The sequence below is a fragment of the Electrophorus electricus genome, chromosome 10 (assembly GCF_041902795.1).
Source record: "Electrophorus electricus isolate QZ-2024a chromosome 10, ASM4190279v1, whole genome shotgun sequence".
NCBI classification, from domain to species: domain Eukaryota; kingdom Metazoa; phylum Chordata; class Actinopteri; order Gymnotiformes; family Gymnotidae; genus Electrophorus; species Electrophorus electricus.
Genome location: NC_137506.1, coordinates 32,845,777 through 32,865,706, shown reverse-complemented (window position 1 = coordinate 32,865,706; position 19,930 = coordinate 32,845,777). Strand labels below are relative to the sequence as shown.

The following is a 19,930-nucleotide window of genomic DNA, read 5'->3' as shown; positions in this document are numbered from 1 at the left end:
TGTTTGTATCAGGAATAATTCTGCTCCATTTGGGCTGTCTGTGCTCGTGGCGCGTTAGAAGCCTGAAAGCACAAACGACACCTTTAAACACCAGAAACGGTAGTGTTATTTCAGCGTAAAAAGACGGAGCGTCAAACACCTAAAATACAATTCCTCTCTTCGGAACAAATGCAAGTTTAGAGCTTTACTTTCACTTTCCCCCTCAGGTTAATGTTTAGCACTTGTGGGAATGAATCAGACACCAGGACTGAGCTCATACAGCTAATAGTAGAATATAATCAGTGTCGAGCTAAAAAGCGAAGCTGCAAACACACACACACACACACACACACACACACACACCCAGTATACTTCCGACGCACAGCGACAGGGACGTGTATATCCGAGCAAAGTAAAACAGGTTGCATTTATTAAACTTGCATTTAAAATTAGTGAGAGGCAAAAAAGTATGATTTGAACAGCCTGTACAACAGTATTCAGTAACCATAGTGATTAAGAATCTCCATCGCAGCCTTTATTGAAGTTTACAGGAGTTTTGTAGAAATCAAAGTAGCGTGTCGCTGGGGAACCGGAGGTTTCCAGAAGGTAGATGTGGGCATGTGGGTTTGATATTTAAATAGTTTCCTTAAAGATTGACCGATATCTTCCTCAGGGGTGTGTGGGGGGACTCAGTCAGCAAACATTCGTCTCAGTTCCCTCATATATACCGATTCTTCTGTAATTATGTGTACATAAGTTTAATAACATAGCAATCAGTGGTTATTTCACAATTGGAAAAAAAGCACAAAAAAAGTTTACACTCTTTTACAGGTAAATAAAAGATGGAGTTTGTCCACTGTTTTCTTAAGGGTGTAGCATAACGTCAGGAGATCAGTCCTCTTTTCTGTTGTTTTTGTATGTACTTCTGATTTTGCTTATTTTCCTCTCATTTTATGCTAATACATAATTAGATTCTTACATACAAATATTGACAAAATGTCGACTTCAGCACTGAAGCCATCAAGTCTGTGATACCAGTGGAAATAAGGAGGCGTGTCGGGGAAGGCGGGGTTTCTTGGGTGGGGGCGGGGCTCATAGCTGCCCATCACTGCATTGGGCCTCTTGACTGTCACTCTGCTTCTCTGGCTCCTGCTCAGACAGCTCCTTCACCATGAGGGAGGAGCTTTTCTCTGGAAACTCCTCTCCGTTTGGCTCCAGGCCTTCTGGGCAAGGAAGCTTCAGCAGCTCTTCCCTTAGCTGAGCTGTGTGCCTCTGCAGGGAAACAAACAAACAACATATGTTGCGTGTAGTATTGTGTGTGTGTGTGTGTGTGTGTAGTATTGTGTGTGTGTGTGTGTGTGTGTGTGTGTAGTATTGTGTGTGTGTGTGTGCTGTAGTATTGTATGTGTTGCACCTTGAGTGCCGCTGCATGATGGGACATGGTGCGTCCAACCCTCTTGTCGCTGCTATACTGCTGAATATCAGAGATCCAGTCTTCACACTGAGCCATGATCTCAGCTCGCTTCAGGTAGAAGTGCTTATGGATCACCTGCAGACCACAGCAGAGAATATAGACACACACCCACCCACACACACTAAGTAGTAGTCTCTTCTGTTGTATTCTTTATTAAATAGATCAGGGAATGAGGAGAGAACAACCAGAAGAATGAAAACCTCGAATCCTCCCAAACGAAACAAGGTACCTGCAACATCCTACCAACACCAATAACCCCCCACCCACAAAACAACAACAGTATCCAGGTACAAATCTACAAATCTACCTTCAGCCACTTCCCACAAGGAGACTCCCACTATGTGGAGGCAGAAAAGTGTGTGTGTGTATTATAACCGCATCACTGGTCAAGCACTTAATGTTACACCTTGGCTGTGACGAAATAGCAGAGCCCCCAACACTGGAGCCAACACCACAACGCGGTCGGCATGTGGAGACTCCCGGGGATGACCTTCCACACTAATGGACAAAGGTGTTCCGTTCCTTCTGAAGAAGGAACCAGTTGGACCTCGGGCTCTTCCCTGAGCTCCATTGTCCCACAGGGATGGCAGAGCTGTAAAGGCTGTGACATTTGTGGCTCCCTCTCTAATGATGAGGACATGGAGATATTAGGGTCTTATTTACGGCAGGAACACGGCTGAAGGCAGACAGAGGCAGGCTGAGGAGAATGACAACCAGCTCGCCATACAGAGAGAGAACGTTATTACGTGAGGAGACAGAGATGGGGGGGAGAGAGTGTATGTGTGTGTGTGTGTGTTTGTGTGTGTGTGGGAGAGCGAAAGCAAGAGAGACAGAGAGAGCAAGAAAGAAAGAGAGCGAGAGAGAGAGAGAGAGAGAGAGAGAGAGAGCTCTAGCAGAATAACCCCTAAGCGTCTCATTGTGTATGTGACTTTTTGGCATTTGTCATGACCATCCATCACACTGCGAACTGAATGAGCAAACATCAGAGTCAATGAACACAATGCAGGTGTGTGTGTGTGTGTGTGTGAGAGAGAGAGAAATCAGATCAGGATGGCTTGACAAATGACCTTTACCACACAGGCTGGACACAGAGATGCATGCATACATACACACACACAGATACATGCACACACACACGAGCACCACTATTAGCCTGAATGTTTCCCCAGAGTTCAGCTCTACAGGGACTGGCTGAGGTTCCCCGTATTACAGGCTCTTATTGTACTACCACTTTTTAAAACATTTCAGATCAAACTAAGCAGATAATCTTTGCCACATACAGTCCTGAAGCACCTGAACAAATTCTGTTTGGTTTTTGTTTTTATTGAGCTACATAGTCCAGAACAATGTAGTGGAAAGACCGTAATGAGCTTGAGGAAGACCGGTGTATCAGCGTTCAGTCTGAGGTGTGTGAGTTGTGCTGTTCTCACAGGCGCCAGGGCTTCTCCCTCCTCAGACGCTGTCAAGCCTCTCACAGAAGTCAAATGCACGCTGGCCATGGTTCAGCGAGTCGTGTCCTGTGTAAACCCACCAGGTTTTGCTTGGTTTCTCCACTCTCTTCTCGTCTATGTCAGATCTACACATCTTTCATTCAACAGCTGAAACTGAGATTTTTTTCATGATTGAGTGTGTGGTGGCATCACCCACTAGCATCAGGGACGCCTAGACATACAAGGCCCCACATAGCCGGGTCCAATGTACGCTGGGTTAGTTTTGATCTATTCCAATTTGTCAGCCTCCTAACGAATCGCTGTCACTTGTTCATGTTCAAGTTTGGTTTATTCGTCACATACATAGTCATACACAGTATAACTCGCAGTGAACTCACAGAGTGGGAGCAGAAAGACTCCACACACACGTCATACCCAGATTAACTCTTTGTGAGCTACACTGCACCACTACTGATGCCACGACTCAGACAAACAACTGACCAACCAAGAACTTCACATGGTGTCCCGGGAAACAGCAAGGCCAGAAGCAGTGTACATGTGTAGACAGTCAGTCATGACCAGGGGCGGGAGAATGAGTACCAGTCTGATCCCTCTTCTCCGCCCACCCACACCCACCTCTCTTGCCCACATACATGCATGCACCCAGTGAGAGAGAGATCCATACCCCATCTCCAACCACATGGCAAGGACTCATTATTTCTCTCTCTCTCTCCCTCCCTCCCTTTGCTCATCCATCACTGCTCACTCCATCACCCTCTCTCCATATCTACCCCTGGCCTATTCACACCTTCAGCTGCCAAGTCAAACTGCTCTGAGTGCAGCCATCTCAACACACTGACATGACACGACATGCGCACACACATACACCGGCCCCCAAATACATTCTCAGACAGCCATAAGTCACGCTCTCCATGAGACTGTCTGATTTAGATTTGCTCACATGAGCACACATGCATGTGCTCACGAGCACCACACACACACACACACACACACACACACTTCTCTCCTGAGTCTGATGCCTGTCTGCAAAAACAAGCAGCGATCATGCATCAGGGGAAAAGAGGGTGTGTGTGTGTGTGTGTGAGTGAGAGAGAGAGAGAGAGAGAGATCGATAGCCTTGCCAGTGTTGCCATAGAAACCCCGGCAACTGTGGCACTGTGCTCGCTGGCTCAGGGATGTGAATGGTGCACAGAGCAGCTGCTTGGGTCATTTCCCCCCCCCCCCCCCATCTCTCCTTGTCTTCCTATTTCAGTTTCTCTGGTTGGATCTTTTTACTTTCCATTTCTGTCATTCTCTCTCTCTCTTTCCATAAAAGGGGGTTATCTACCTTCTCTGACACACACACACACACACACACACCCCTGCACTTCTTTGATGATGCGTTTCTAATGACCCTCTTCATCCTCTCCATCCTCTTCATCATGGATATAAACATTCATTCTGATTTCTCAAGTGCTGTAGCAGGAAATGATGTCATTTCATCATGTTCAATCGTCACTTTAATTCTAGTTCAGGGAGATTTCATTTCCTGACATATGTGACATACAGACTAAGCGCAGCAGCTCTGGAGGAGTGGTGTGGGACATAATTGAATTTTCAGTTGTGTGTGTGTGTGTGTGTGTGTGTGTGTGTGTGTGTGTGTGTGTGTGTGTGTGTGTGCATTGCTCTCCCCACTCTGACGTCAGCAAGCAGTGTTTAGTGCTACGTCCGTGTGTGTGTCAGAGATACAGACAGTGAGAGTCCCTCTCTGTGTGTGTGTGTGTGTCCGTCCCTCTGTGCACTCTGCTCTACTGCAGTGTTATTGGCACTTTCACTTTTATTGCAAACAATATCTGAGTGAGTGAGTGTGTATGTGCAGCAGTGGGAGATGGAAGCTCTCTCAAATTTCTGCAGTGAGAGTGTATTTGATTAAATGCGCGTTCGACGCCCCAACTGCCACGTGACGCCACGGTGGCTTTCCGTGTTCCTCCCTCCGGTGCGGAGCAGAACTCCCCTGAGTGTCTGATCATTTGGATGGGGTGCCCAGAGTAACACCTTCCATCAGCCTCCAGAAAGACTTAAGACTTAAGCTTAAGCACACACACAACACGTCCCACTCCTCATGATGGCATGGGAGCCGTGGAGAGGCCATCTTAACAGAGGTCCTCACTAGCTCATCAACAAATTAATTTGACCTTAAATTGACCTTAAATTGCTTTCCCTGTTTGACAGACACTGTGGGCCTTTCTGGTGAGTCACACTGCCTCCCCTACCTCCACAGCCCTGTCATTAAGCACAAGGCTGTGATATTCTTACAATATCCAAGATAAAAATATATATCACACTTTTAATTCCGCCGATTGCCTGCAGTAGTTTCGCTGTCTACCCCAGCAAGCAGCAACACCAAAGTCCGCAGTCGCTCTAAAATGAGGTTGGTGTTGGCATGGTGATGGCAAGAGCATCAGGCCCTAATGTGCTGGATGGCACAGGGATAATACATCAGTCTTATAACTGTCCTCCAGGTTGGCATGGTTACAGCCTGGCAGGCAGGTGCATGGCCGTCGCTGGAGGTGAGACACGCCCCTTGAACACGGCGTGGGCCAGGCGAAATGGCAGGGAAGGGCAGGCCGCGATTAACACGCAGGCAGACGTGTGGGTGTAGTGGGTATAGTGCCGCCTTGTTACGCTCCAGTCAGGATGGCACTGTGTGTGTCACACCAGTTACACAACGTCTCATCACTTCTGTCTCTGTCTGTCTGACAGGCTCCTGAGACTCACTGTCACCAGGCAGGTGTGTGGGAACGTCACACTGTTGTGCAGTTTATCCCCCCTCAATTAGAGTGGGCTTAAGTGTGTGTGTGCGTGTGTATAAGTGTGTGTGCGTGAAGAAAACGGAGGAAAAAAACAACAAAAACCCCACACACACAAAAACGTGCATGCTCACGCCCACACGCACAAGAAAACTGCTTCTGGAAATATGGAGCTGTTGGACTGGTATTCCACATCAATAACTCACTATCTGAGCAGTAATTAGTAACATGCTGGCCTTGCTACCACTTTCTGTCTCTGTGTGTCTGTCTGTCTGTGTGTCTGTCTGTGTGTCTCCATGTCGCCCTCTCCTCTCTGTACTCAGTAGTCCTTGCATTCTCTCTCTCAGGCTCTCAATCTCCTTCTGCATGCACGATGTGTTGTGTCAAGGACATCAGGAAATGGAGGAGGGGGGGGTAGGAAGAGAGAGAGAGAGAGAGAGAGTGACAGAGACTGGACTGGTCCACATTGAGATGAAAGTCAAAAGCACATGTGCAGTAACACCAGCAGTGCACATGAGTTAGGGGCCAGCAGCACACGTGCACTGTTAGAGGAATGGAGTGAGCTCTGTCCCACACACATGCTGCCATCCTTCACACAGGGAGTGAGTCACAACTGCTCTGGGTCACACCATTTCAGTTTACTTCAAAATTACACACCTAAGAGTGCAAGTGTGTGTGCATGTGTATGTGTGTGTATGTGAGCGAGCAAGCGAACGTGTGTGAGCGAGCGTGTGTGCATGTGTGTCTACCTCTTTAAAGCAGGCTGAAGGGTTCCGGATCTGCTCCAGCATGGCCCATTTGACAGTGGCTTGCCGGATGTTCCCATCATATTCCCGCGAGCTCTGGGTACCACTGGGAGTGCCACGCGACCGCTCGTAACCCGGCTCATTAAAGTACGGTTCTGCCACGAGGATCAGAGACTGTACAGACACTAGCACCTGCGCATGCACGCACACACACACAGTATGAAAACGTTAGCCGATTACAAGACAGAGATGCAGCAGGAAGGAGAAGAGAGGGGGAGATGTGCGTTCCTGAAAGAAGTGTCACTTACAAGCAGTATACAAGCTGGTGAGCAACAAACAAACACAAACATCCCCCTCAACCCATTTACCCACACCACCCCGCGCTCAAAAACACCCCACAGAAGGGAAATCAATTCAGCTCGAGGTGAATTAAGTAGTAAGTAAATAAATAAATAAACAAACACCTTCAAATCAGGGATCTCAGACTCCATCAGGTTTGGATAATCACAGAGTTAAAGTCTCTGGACTGATTTGACTCTGGCTGTCCACACTGACCACCATTACACAGTGCTCATCCAGCCCCCCCCAGGCCATGGGGCTCCTTTCCTCTAGTCTTGTTCATCTCCATGTATCGATCCGGCAGTCATCCACACACCCACCAATGAAGATGTGCCGGGAGTACAGGACAAAGCCCACAGCATTGGGACACTAGTACACATGTCCCCTCCCAATCGATATTATACAGAAAAAGGCGTGTGTGTGTGTCCACGCACGAGAGATTCGTGAGAACAGGCAGACACAGACCTGTAAAAAGCTTGAGGTTTGGGGGTTCCACTTCTCTTCGGGGCGCCCATGCCAGGTGTTCAGAATGCTTAAACACACCTGAGAAACATGAGAAACATGAGGACATCAGGCACGTGAGACTAAGACTGAAAGCGACAGCGGTAGTGTGCATGTGGGCCGGGCCGACCTTGCCGTCGTTGTAGAGGTTGGGGTTGAAGCGAACGCTGTGACCCCCCGTGGTCTCCAGGTTGACCAGCGGGGGCGAGTTGGGATAGTCCTGTGGGAAGTACACGTCAAACTCGAAGCAGCCGTTAGCATAGGGCGTGTCCGCCGGCCCCGTGATCAACACCTGAGAGACGGGGTGGACAGGGTTGGTGGGTGGGAGGGGCGAGGGACAGTTGCTAAGACAACCAATGAAGCGACAGCCACACAGCGGGGGAGGAATCACACCCTTCTAGTGACATTTAAAGAAGTAGGCCAGCATTAAATCTCAAGATTTTAGTTATTCAGAACGGTTTGAAATGTTTTTTGACAAGGTTTTGAACCTACAGATGGTGCAAAAATGACCTGCTACAGACCTCACAGGACAAAAGAGCAAAACTGCAAAATGTGTCAAACTATTCACTTATAGTTTTTATGCGAGCAATATAACATTCAAAATGTTAATTCCATGATTATGATGAGACCGGATTAACAAAATGCTTATAAATCCAAACAAACAAGCCCGTGTGTGAGCTGGTGTGTGAGCCGGTCGTCACATGAGCAGAGCACCTCCAGAGCCAAGCACACTGCCACACACTGACATTTTCAGTGAGCGAGAGCTGGACACACACGGGGTCAGAGGCATCCTTAAATGTCACATGCAAAAAGAGGCTGTGTGTGTGGGTGTGTGTGAGAAGGAGAGAGAGAGTGAGCGGGAGTGTGTGTGTGTGTATATATATGAGAGAGAGAGAGCGAGCACGGGTGAGTGAGTGTGTGTGTGAGGGTATATGAAAGAGAGAGAGGGTGAGTGTGCGTAAGAGAGAGAGAGAGAGAGAGAGAGAGAGAGAGAGAGAGAGTGTGTTTGAGAGTGTGTGTGTGTGTGTGTGTGTGTGTGTGTGTGTATATGAGAGAGAGAGAGAGGGTGAGAGCAGGTGAGTGAGTGTGAGAGTTTGATGCTGGTGGACTTAACGTGGGGCAGGGCGTGAGAGGTCCTACGGAGGAAGATGAGTTCAAATGAAAGCAGGGTGTAATACCTTCATGATGTCAAGGCGCTCTTCATCACAGCGGACAAATACGCTGGAGGAGGAGGAGAGGGGGAGGGAAGTGGAGAGAGTGACAGCTTCCTGGGCCAATCGCCTCGCCCGCGCTGCGCTGTTGCCATCACTGGCGTTCTTCACCTGAGACATGTAGTGGTAGTTCACCTTAAACACCAGCTTTGAGTCTTCATCCTCACACACCATCTCAAATGTGTCTGCATGAGAGAGAGTGCACGCACGCACACACACACACACACACACACACACACCCCACAGTGTCACTTATTCGGATCAAGCCATTTCTGAGATGCACAAAGTCAGCCGTCCTGTCTGTGTGTGTGCATGCGCGTGTCATTGGTGATGACCTCAGCCAACTGCAGGCTGAGTGAAGCAGGGCAGGTCTATCTTGGTGTGGAGACATAAGGAGTGAGGGGACGATGGAAGACTATGTCCACTGTGTCCCTCTGTACTCACCAAACTGGAGCTTCTTCATGGCAGAGACATACTTCTCCTCCAGAGAGCGCAGGACAGACAGAGGTTTGGGTCTCGCCACCGCCTTCCGGGAACACTCTGCCATCTTCCGCTCTGCCAACACCGACCAAGGCATCAGATAAGTGCGCGCGCGCACGCACGTGTGTGTGTGTGTGCGCGTGTGTCTGTATGAGTGAGTGTGTGCAAGTGTGTGTGTGTGTGTGAGAGGGCACCGTCCGACACGCGAGTCCGAAGCATACAGCAGAAGTCCGGCTGATGTAGAGCGTAACCGTGAGGATTGGCGTTTGTTTTCGGCAGTGTGCTCATACTTAAAGAGCCCATCACAGCACCCACCCGCTCTGACAAATGACATCCGCGCTGGTACAAGATGGCTACACAGGCGCGATTCTTATCGAGCCCTACTGAGTGATGGTGACGAGGCCCCAGAGACCCGTGTTCCAATAACACGGCAGCATTCCTACGGAAACACGATTAGGCCCCGAGGTCTGGCAGATGTATGCCATTTAGATGCTGTTTTCCAGCTGGGGGGGGGGGGGAGATCCGGACTCTGGGCAGGCCGGAACGCTCCGTTAAACTCTGCACGCCTTTTACAAGGATGTAGGCGCATGCTTGGCTGGGAGCGTCATAAACGGGGACGTCGATAGATCCATTCCCACGCATGCTGTCACGCTGCTCTTGGGTATTAATGCCACAGGAACAGCCAGGTCGTTACGAGCCTATAGCCACAGTGCTGGACCAATCAGAGGGCTTATTAGGAAGTCCCGAGCCTCGTCCGTCCCAGCCCCGTTCAAGAGGGAGGACTAAACATCTGTCTCTCCTCCCTGTCCCCCCGTGGAGAGGACACATCTTAGAAATGTTATCATATGGATTTCCTAATGGGTAGTGACAACCACATCGATCAGTCTCCATGTACACTCCCTTGTGGTGGTGGACGGTACACAAAATCACGGGGGAGTGGGGAGAGAAGCAAAGAGTAAATAAAAGGATGAGAAAACTATAAAAGCAGAGCATACAAGCTCAAAGGTGGGTGGAAAAGAGAGAGCGAGAGAGGGCAATAAAGAAACAGAGAGAAGGAGAGAGAAAGCTGGGGTGAGAGAGTGTGCGGGTGTGCTCCTGTTCAGTGAAAAGAAGCAGGCCAGAATGGCAGGACACAGCGTTCCCACAGACGCTGGAGGGGGTAAGTAGCCATGTTCCCTGGGAAGGGCAGCTGTCATTAACTAACCGTCACGCTGCCATGTAATTCTGAACGCAACCAAAAGGGAAACCTGACCGTCAGTGATAGCTGATAAATACTGGACAGACTGAACCAGAGCAACGTGTGTGTGCGCATGCGTGCGTGTACGTATGTGTGTGCCCCTCACCGTGGTTTGCTTGGCGCAGGCTGGTGGTGGCAGCGTAGACGATCTCAGCCGTTTTCTGGATGTCGGGGACGAGCAGAGTCAGGCCCTCGGGCTCTGGGTCAGATGGCTCTGTCTTCATCACCGCTTTACTCTTGTCTTTCTTTGATCTGAAACATACAGAAGAGACATCACATCTAATCTGGGGGGCAGAGAGAGACGGTGGTAGCAGCAGCCTTCGGAGGACACACACAGACTGTTTGATTCTCATCAAATTATTTTGAAGTTTTATTCATGATGAATTACAAACACAAACTCATTCACAGCTGAGCTCACGCTGATGCAGGTATCAGATCTGACTGGATCACTACACGAAGGATCTAAGGCCACACTACACCTTAACACTCACTGGTGGTGTGTGTGGGGTCGTGAACCCTCCGCCTGTGTGTACTACCAGTGGTGTGTATTTGTGTGTGGGGGGGGTGGAGTTTTCTGACATGGCAGTAATTTAACAGAGGATGTGAAGTTTGTCTCTGTGTGCACGTCCCTCTGTATGCTCTCGCCCTGGAGCTGGATGTCTGCTTTAAGTAGAGTGTCCCTGACTTCACCTACAGACGATGTGTCCCTTCTCGTCTTACCACCCTCCATGTCTTCCGAACGCTGCACTGAACTTCATTCAACTTAGTGTCATTGCTCAGTAAAAGCCAAAGAAATGTCCAGTTAGAGTGCAGGGTCAGGGTCCATCCAATAGCTGTGTGGCAGAACTTGGATCAACCCACAACCTCCCCACTAGGCTGGCACTAACCTGAGGCGGTTGGTGTAGGTGTCTACGCAGGTCTTCATCTTGGCCAACAGCATGCCCACTGAGGCCGGGCTCTCACAGCGCTCTTCATCCTCATCTTCCTCGCCGGCGTCTCCTGAGAGAGGCAGCAGCAGTGGGACGAGGCCCGTACAGGTGGAGAGGGCCCTCAGGAGCTCGAGAAGAGCGCGGTACAGAGGTACATGACGGGCCATGTCCAACACTGGGGGGGTGGGGGGGTGAGGGGGGAAGGAATAAAAGTCAAACAACTTCTCTGGACACCTGGGGACATTCTCTAGTCAGAAGAGATTTCTTTCCAACACAAATTAAATTTGTGACATTTGCCCTGCAAAACTCCCTGACACTGGAGGCAGATAGTTGGGATGCGTCTGGACCCCCACGGCCTTCACACACCCCCAGGCTGGTCCCAGAAGGTGCTTTACACATGTGTAACTGCACAGCTGAACATACGGCCCATCCTCCCAAACGCCTACGCACGTGTTTGTTTGTTAGTACGGCTATGCTCTCCCCGTGTCACACCTGTTTTTCCATTCTCCGTTGTTACTGTGGGAGTATTTAAGGTATTGTCTAATCATTAGAGTTGTCGATATTTAACCCTGATAGCCTGCGAGCTACGTCGTCTTGGTTGTGTGTTAATAAACATTTGTTTCTGTGTGACGGAACTCGTCCACGCATCCTGCTCTGCATCCTCAACGTTACACATACAACCAGAACTAATCCTTCAAATGTATATCAAAGCAGAGGAAACCACCACACACACACACACCATTTCACCTACTTAATAATTAATCCTCACTCTTGTAAATGCATGCGATACAGTAACTACCAACAATCATGTCACAGCACTACTACAGAGCTGCTGGCCAGGCTAAAAACACTGTAAGCAGAGGAGAAAGGGCACACACACACACACACACACACTTCAGTCCACTAGCCTCAGGTGAACTGAAAACAGGCTACAAGCTCACAGAACTCACCCACAGGTTGTTTGAGCAGCTGAGGGTATGTATGTGAGTGTGTGTGTGAGAGAGAGAGAGAGAGAGAGAGAGAGAGAGAGAGAGAGCGCGAGCTGGTCCAATCAGCATGACTGTCATAGTTTATGAGCTTTCCACTAAGGGACAAGCGAGTGACAGATCTGGGCCGGGCTGCCTGCGGCAGGGAAGACCAGAGATCACGGCTCACTATCCACTTCACATTCAGATGACTGTGAGGCCAGTGCATCCCCAACTCCTGCTCACTCACACACACCCACACAAACACACCACTGCATCCCCCCATCCCCACCAGTGGGACCAACCTTCAAAAGCCAAATGTCGAGTCACAGAGAAGACCAGGCCACTGAGGGGCAGTAGTCCTGCAGAGGCCCAGTACAGTGTGTGTGTGTTGTAATGTGGAAACTAGATATGTGATGTTAGATTATAGGCTACACAACACACAGAACACACTACAACCATTTCTATGTCTAACACAACACTGACTGAAACTGTTCATTAGGGTTAGAGACACAGGTTTTTGAGCAGCTCTGCCGCTACTGAACAACTCACAGCCTGACTCTAGTGTCTGTTGGACACACTGACGTGTCCCGTCCCTTCTCTGTCCTGGGCAGCGTGGACAAGCGGCTCTGGACAGAGCCTGTTTAGTGTCAGGAGGTGGGATAACCGTCTGAGAGGGAGAAAGACTGAATGAATGAGTTATACTGGCAGAGGGTACCTGGGCATCTGCTAGCTGAATATGGTGCGTGTGTTTGTTCAGGCTGGTGGGCTGTGTGTGTGTGTTCAGGTCACTCGGCTGTGTGTGCGCGCGTGTGTGTTCCCAGCCCATGAGGTGTTCTTCATGGAGGGCACACAGGGAATTACTTAGAGCTTAGCAAACAGATCACAATTCAGTAGCTACAGCCAAACCTATATAGAGAGACTGCAGATGAGAGTGTGTGTTGGGGATTGACTGATTATTGGTACAACCAATAATTGTAGCAGATATCCCGAATATTCTTCCTGAAGATCGAAATTAGCACTTTAATTTAGCAATTAGAAATGAGCACTTTAAAAAAGGTTTTATTGGCAATGAAAAATGAATGTATGTGGATACATTAAAACCAACCACCACGTCTGTATGAGTCCCACCCACAATAGCACTACAAACACAGGTGCATGGTTTCACAGTCAGTCAAGGTTGAGCTCAGTGAGTGAGTGAAATTATATGACTGAATTCACTCACTCACACACACCTTGAGAGATACTGTAGCCACACACACGTGGCCTGTGTGTGCAGTCTTAATCCTGCCTGAAACCTCACGTTTGTTTAGTGAGTTTGAGGTCTGTACAGGTGGGAGTGAACACAGCGTAGACCTTCACTGCTCAGTCAGTAGTTTGATCACGTTCAGAATGTGTGTAAGTCCTTTTTACACCAGACGTGTGGTACATTCCAGCTACTCCGAAATGTCCGGATGTGACTCAGCGTGGTAATCTGCGTGTATAGAAACACAATGACTAATATTCCTGCAGTGATCTTGGGAATGAGATTTAGGGAAGTCTATTCCATGGAAATATCTGTTAACCGCGTTACCATGGTGACTGCATTCCCCCCCCCCCCCCCCCCGGTTTAATCTAAACAAGCATCTGTCAGAGTCCCTTCAAAACAAAGATACAGCCCAGGATAGCTACGCTCTATTTTCACAGACTGCACGATGCAGGAGGAATAATTTAGTACTGTTTCTGGGGAGAAACTGATGGTTTTCCACGTAGCCCAAAGCCTCTTCTTGTGCCTGCCGTGAATGTCACGGTGGCGTGTGTGGCAGGCGGCCGGAGGAAGATTTCCCTGATTAACGCAGGCATCCAAAGCTGGAGGCTCGTGACAGGAGACGGGCCACACACCCAGGCACAACTACACACCCCAGCCTCCAGAACGCAGGAGGGTACATGGACTACAAAACCAGAAAAAGGCTTTATGCTTCACAAAGAAGACATGACTGCTTGTCATTTTCATTTGTTGAAGCTCTAGGCTCCATTTCCAGAGAATCACACATTTATGTGTGAACAATGAAATCAACACGTTAACGTTTAGACGCCTTCATTGCTGATTTTGACAATGCAGTGGTGAGTCTTCATGCCTGAGGGTTACTATATATAAACCTAATCCCTCCCTGCAGTAACAGGTCTTTGTGTCTGCTGAATGGATGGGGCTTCACACAGGCTCTGTAGTTTGCATATAGACTCTCATAAGCCCTGCCCCCAAGTTACTCATTACCATAAAACAACAGAAAGATATACCATCTACATACAGAATACCATTAAATATAGGAGCAAAAAACGTCCTACATTACAAACTGGTGTTGAAATGTCTGTGTGTGTGTGTGTGTGTGTGTGTGTTTTTGTGTGTCTGTGTGTTTTTGTGTGTCTGTGTGTGTGTGTTCAAATGGCCTTCCATCCCCTCCCTTAGTGTCCTGTGTGTATTTTCTCTGGTCCTGTTGCATGCTTCAATCAGACACTGATTTACTGCGTGCGTGCACGCATGCATGCATGCATGCACACACACACACACACACACACACACACACACACACACACACATTCTTCTTGGCTCCTTGCCTGCCTTCCTAATCAGACATTCAGAGCCATGTCTGATTGTGGAGATGATGAACCATGTTAGCCTGGACTCTGAGGGAACGCAGGCGCTATGACCTTCTCTGCGTCTTCTGGAACAGAGCCAGCTAGCCACAGCATCCAGGACAAGGGGGACAGCTTGAGCACAGGCGCTCGGGGGAGGTGCTTTGCTACAGTGTCTCTTCAGGAGCGACACTCCTGGTTTGGCACTGAAGACCAGACTAAGGTCCTGTGTCCCACACCGCCAGGGACACATACAAAGAACAACACCTGCTGGAGGTAGCAGAGGTGTGCGTGCGCGCGCGCGTGCGAGATTAATACTTCAGGCTCCTCCTGTGTACCAGACCACTGGTGCATACACTCAGCACACAAAATAAACACACTTGTCACCCGTCGCTTCTCCCAGTTATGCCTTCCACCCCCCCATACACTCATTCTCGTATACACACACACACACACACACACACAGGTTTAGCTAATCTATTTCTTTGCTGTCTTACATTTAGTCGAAGGGTCTCACATCAACCCTGTTATAGACAAAGAGGAAAAATTAGGAAGAGCAAGAGAACAAAAGAGATAGAGAGAGAGGGAGGGAGGATTTGAGAAAGACATTGGGAGAGATGGGCTGGCAGGTGTTGTCTTCACTGTAAGCTGTAAATCTCACAGGAGACAGCCCCAGATCAAGAGCCCGTCTCTCTCACACACACACACACACACACACACACCGTCAACACACAACAAAGCACATCAATACACAATCCACCATCAACTAGACTCCTTAAATCTCCATTCATAAATAAAACATAACAAACCCCCAGCCTTCGTCACTCCTGCCTTCATGGACACGTCGAGCACAGCGCCCCCCACGGGCTGCACACGGCCATGGAATCATCTAACCTTTATCCATCAACATGTCCGAGACTGTGCGCCTGATACACACATCTTCATATCGTTTCAAACGTCCTGCTTTTCATCACAAGATCCAGCTGTCCATCAGGAGGCTCTCCAACCAGCCCTGGCTAAAGTCTGCACAAGACGATACAACGTGTGTGTCTGCGGGAGACAACCATGCTGAAAGATCTCGTCTGTGTGTATCTACTAAGGTAAGACCAGCCTAAAGCTAAAACTCAGAGCTCACGGCTCACCAGTGTGTCAGACACATTGGACATGTCGGACCAGTCTTCCAGAAAAGGGCTGAACCCACCTGGAGACGTCAGCACGGTACACCCATTACACTGGCACAAACATGGCCAATGTGCACACTGGACCAAGGACCAAGAGAAACACAGCAGAGTCTCACAGTCTTCACAACCAAACTACATTACAAAGGCCAAAAAAGAGAGCGAGAGAGTGATGACCCACCCATAAACATATATGAGTCTCACCCACACCAAGGCCAAGCATTTGCACTGTGTGTGTGTGGGTGTGTGTGAGAGAAGCAGACAGAGGGGATGGACCTCAGGACTGTACAACCTCCAGCTAACGAGGTAACAATACACCACACATTGCTCTCCTGTGGAAACAACCCAGCTCTCCTTCCGCTAGGTCACAGTCAGCTACGGTCAGTCAATCCTTCATTTGAGATAAATAAGAGCTTCATCAGTTCAGTAGTGTTGGAGTGTGTTCTTATGGCCGCCTGGGATAAAGGCAGGCTGTCCTAATGAAAATATACCTGCTTCAGTGATACCTGCCTTCACTGCCTAATGGCTCTAAGAGAGCATTATGAAGCCCAGGTCCAGCGTGACAGACCCATATGTTCAGGTGTGATGGTCATTGGGGTAGGATCAGCTCCACAAACCATAATGACCCTAGAAATCCTCAAAGCCTGTCAGTGTATAAAACGCACTCCTCCTAATGAGCCCTTCAGCACCAGTCTCTACCAGTCTCCCCCAGTCTCCCCCTAGTCTCTACCAGTCTCCCCCCAGTCTCTACCAGTCTCCCCCCAGTCTCCTGCTAGGCTTCTACTTTCCTTAGTTAGCAGTAGAAAATGCTCCCAATCCCACAGACGCACAACGGGGCAGGATAAATCCTGACAGCCTGTCCTGACTGGTGTTTGTTATTCCTCACTGGCCAGACGTGTGGAAAGTAACAGGGATTTGTAGAGTGGGAGAGAACGGGAGAGAGAGGGAGAGAGGAGGAGAGGGGTTTAATATAAGCACAGGCTGATGCATAAGTCACGGGAGGCAGCACACGCCCAAACGCTGACACTGGGTTGGATTTTAGTATAGACACAGATGGAGGTGGGACAAGACCACCTCACGCACACACACGTTACCATTTCAACCCTGGTTGCATGATGAATTAAAACCTTTCGTGGTGTTCAGATCAGCCGGCTAATGAAAAATCCACGAGTGTCCGATGTACAGTCAGCAGATTCCCCTCTGCCGCGCTGGCTGTTCTCCCTACTCCAAAGAAACGCCTTCGTTCCGTTCGTTCAGCGCCGGTGTGGCCACAGCAGTGATGGGATAATCTAACCACACAGCTCTGTCAACGGAGCACATGAACAAAACTGAACACCCGTGAATGCAGCCCAGCTTCCGGAGCTTTCCATAGCCAATTTAATTGGGCAGTCAGCAGGCCAGCAGGGGGCTTCAGGGAGACCGGGAGAATCGGCCAAGATGATTGCTCGTTTAACAGGAGTGCGAGAATATTTCCCCACATTACGCTGACTGAGGTGTGTGGGTGGTAATTAGCAGAGAGTGACAACGAGAGAGAGAGAGGGAGAGAGAGAAGGAACAATACAAAACAGCAGAAAGAGAGGAGATGTCACGTATTCCTGACATGAATTTTTATTAATTCTACCTCTCTCTGAGGTAGACAAACAACCGGTGAGGAGACATGGGTTTACTTCAGTCTGACAATCTGGATTTATCATGAACCAATCTCCACTACAGCAGACCTCTGTAATCTACTCTCCCAACTCACACGTGCAGGACCTTCAAGCCTCAGAAACACAAACCTGTGTGGTGTGTGTGGGTGTCCCCACATTTGCAAGTGCACGGTCGATCTGGGGTGACCCTCTCAGGTCAACAGCCAAAGCTGTAAAGGCTACACAGAGGGGGTCTCTCTCTCTCTCTCTCTCTCTCTCTCTTCCCCTGTCTCTCTCGTCTCTCTCTCTCTGCTCCCAGGTTACCTGGAAAGGAGGCTGTGGTCAACAGACTCCATCAGCCGGCCCTGACCAATGGAGGCGGCTGGGATACTTTTATTGAGCCCTTGTAATTTCACCCCGCTGGTCGCCCTCCCCAGGCAGAGATTACTGCAGATTGAAACGATAAATCGGAGGGTTAGCGGGAGAAAACCAAACAGGTATATGCGTGCGCCTAGAAGCAACGGACGGGCAGGGCTTTTATGGGAAGTTTGGGGAGGAGGGTGTGGTTCGGACCGCTGTATTTCCCTGGACACGTGAGAGCGGAGAGGCATGAGAGATTTAAACGTCCACTACACCGTAAATGCTGGACGTGAATGAATAAACTGGAATAATACCAGTCAGTGGGTCAAAAATGTGTTATTCGATTGGTCAAACTGGTTGACTGCCCATCTAAACCACAGACACCCACACAAACACTAAAAGAAGAGACCAGTAAGACACACTGCTGTCGTCTCCAAGTGGACTGGGAGGGACAGCTCATGGTTTGGAACAACTATGATGAGCAGCAAAATAAATGGAGTGTGTTATAGTACTGACGTAGAGTTTAGTAGCCATTAACACCCGCCCAACTGTGTGTGTGTGTGGGGGGGGGTATCATCTCGTGCTCCTAAACAGTCTTTCTCTGACTCTCAACCCAACCCTGCCACAGGAGGCTCAAGCTGCATGCGTTGCCTAGCGTACATGCACCTCCTTCACCGTTTCTCCTCCGTCCCTTGGCAGTGTTGTGCGAGACATCAAGGACAGGACCCCTGACTCACTCCCCCTTCTCTCCACTGTACGCTCAGTCGCCACAGTTACCAGCCACACTGACTGCTCATTTGGTGTGATTTTTATTTATTTATTTTTTTCTGGCTCTGAGGCGGAGTCAGGACCACATGATCTGAGCTCCGCGATGGCTACTGGAAATAAAGACGCCAACCGGGGTTTCCAGAGAGCCAGGGAGCATGCTCAGTGGAGGAAAGGGAGGAGCCTCCCAACCTTCCACCAGACACAGAGACTGCTGGGAAAGTGAGTGCACAAAAGAGGCGCTAATTGCTAATCGGCAGGCGGGGGGGGGGGGGGGGGCAGTTACATGTCACTGAGTGTTTGGGTCAAAGAGACAGGAGGAGCAAAAGAAGAAAAAAAACAAAAGAAAACAAGCATGTGTGTGTGTGACTGAACGACAGACAGAGAGAGAAGAAATGGAGCCGTGATGGGGCGGAGAGAGAGAGAGAGACAGAGTGCAACTGAGCAAGCAAGCAAGGGGGTAGAGAGGGAGGAGGATTTCTCTGATCTCAGAGCTGAAAGCTGCTAGCGGCTGAGCCAGCGGAGAGAGAGAGCACGCGGAAGACAAGGAGTCCAACCCAAACCAACAGCGACAACTAGAACCAGAGCTGGGAGACCAGGAACACAGACACAGAGAGAGAGAGAGAGAGCACGCGAGAGCGAGAGTGAGCGCGTGTGCAGAAGGGGGAGCAAGCGGACTGTCTGAGCTGCGTAACACACACACACACACATACACGCGCACACACACACACGCGGCTCACGGAGATGCTGCTGTAGACCTACGCGCTCTCTCTCCCTCTGGTATTTGTGTGCGTGGGGACTTGGGTGGCCAGCTGGCCCTGATGTGGGTCCCAGTCCTGGGCAGAAGAGCCCTGAACTGTGAGGAGTCTGGAGTATGCAGCCTCCCTCAGCTAGCCTGGCACGCTGTAGGGTAAGTCCTCCTCAACATCCTCTCCCCCCTCTCCTCTGTCCTCTAGCGAGTCTTTCTTAGCGGTCTTCTCTGATGCTTTTGCTGTGCATGTATATCTGTGTTAAAACCCCTTCTGATACCCCCAGGGCAGGAGTGTATGTGTGCGTGTGCGAGACAGTGAGGAGAGAGAGAGAGTGTGTGTGCGCGCGCGTGTGTGTGTGTGTGAGTGCTGTGTTTGAGAGACAGTGAGAAGAGCGTGAGTGTGTGTGTGTGTGTGTGTGTGTGTGTGTGTGTGTGTGTGTGTGTGTGTTCAGAGGGGGACTTCAGCTCTGTAGCCTTACTCTGCTCACATCCCATTTCACAGTTTAGCAATTAGTGCTTCTGTGTGTGTGTGTA

The 19,930-nt window shown here is 49.5% G+C and overlaps 1 protein-coding gene across 8 annotated transcripts in view; it reads right to left on the bottom strand.

Annotated features, from left to right (window-relative positions):
• Window positions 1–381: 381 nt before the first annotated feature.
• The window catches only part of birc6 (baculoviral IAP repeat containing 6), an 87,478-nt gene continuing 67,929 nt past the window's right edge, over window positions 382–19,930 (bottom strand). For all 8 annotated transcript variants that reach the window (XM_035532722.2, XM_035532719.2, XM_081721916.1 and 5 more), the window contains exons 66-74: window positions 11,095–11,311; window positions 10,314–10,459; window positions 8,935–9,045; window positions 8,458–8,675; window positions 7,410–7,571; window positions 7,244–7,321; window positions 6,443–6,631; window positions 1,394–1,528; window positions 382–1,251 (exon numbers count right to left, since the gene is read on the bottom strand). In XM_035532722.2, coding sequence (XP_035388615.2) covers window positions 1,072–1,251; window positions 1,394–1,528; window positions 6,443–6,631; window positions 7,244–7,321; window positions 7,410–7,571; window positions 8,458–8,675; window positions 8,935–9,045; window positions 10,314–10,459; window positions 11,095–11,311 — 1,436 coding nt within the window. In that variant the 3' untranslated portion in view covers window positions 382–1,071. The remainder of the gene's footprint in view (window positions 1,252–1,393; window positions 1,529–6,442; window positions 6,632–7,243; window positions 7,322–7,409; window positions 7,572–8,457; window positions 8,676–8,934; window positions 9,046–10,313; window positions 10,460–11,094; window positions 11,312–19,930) is intronic.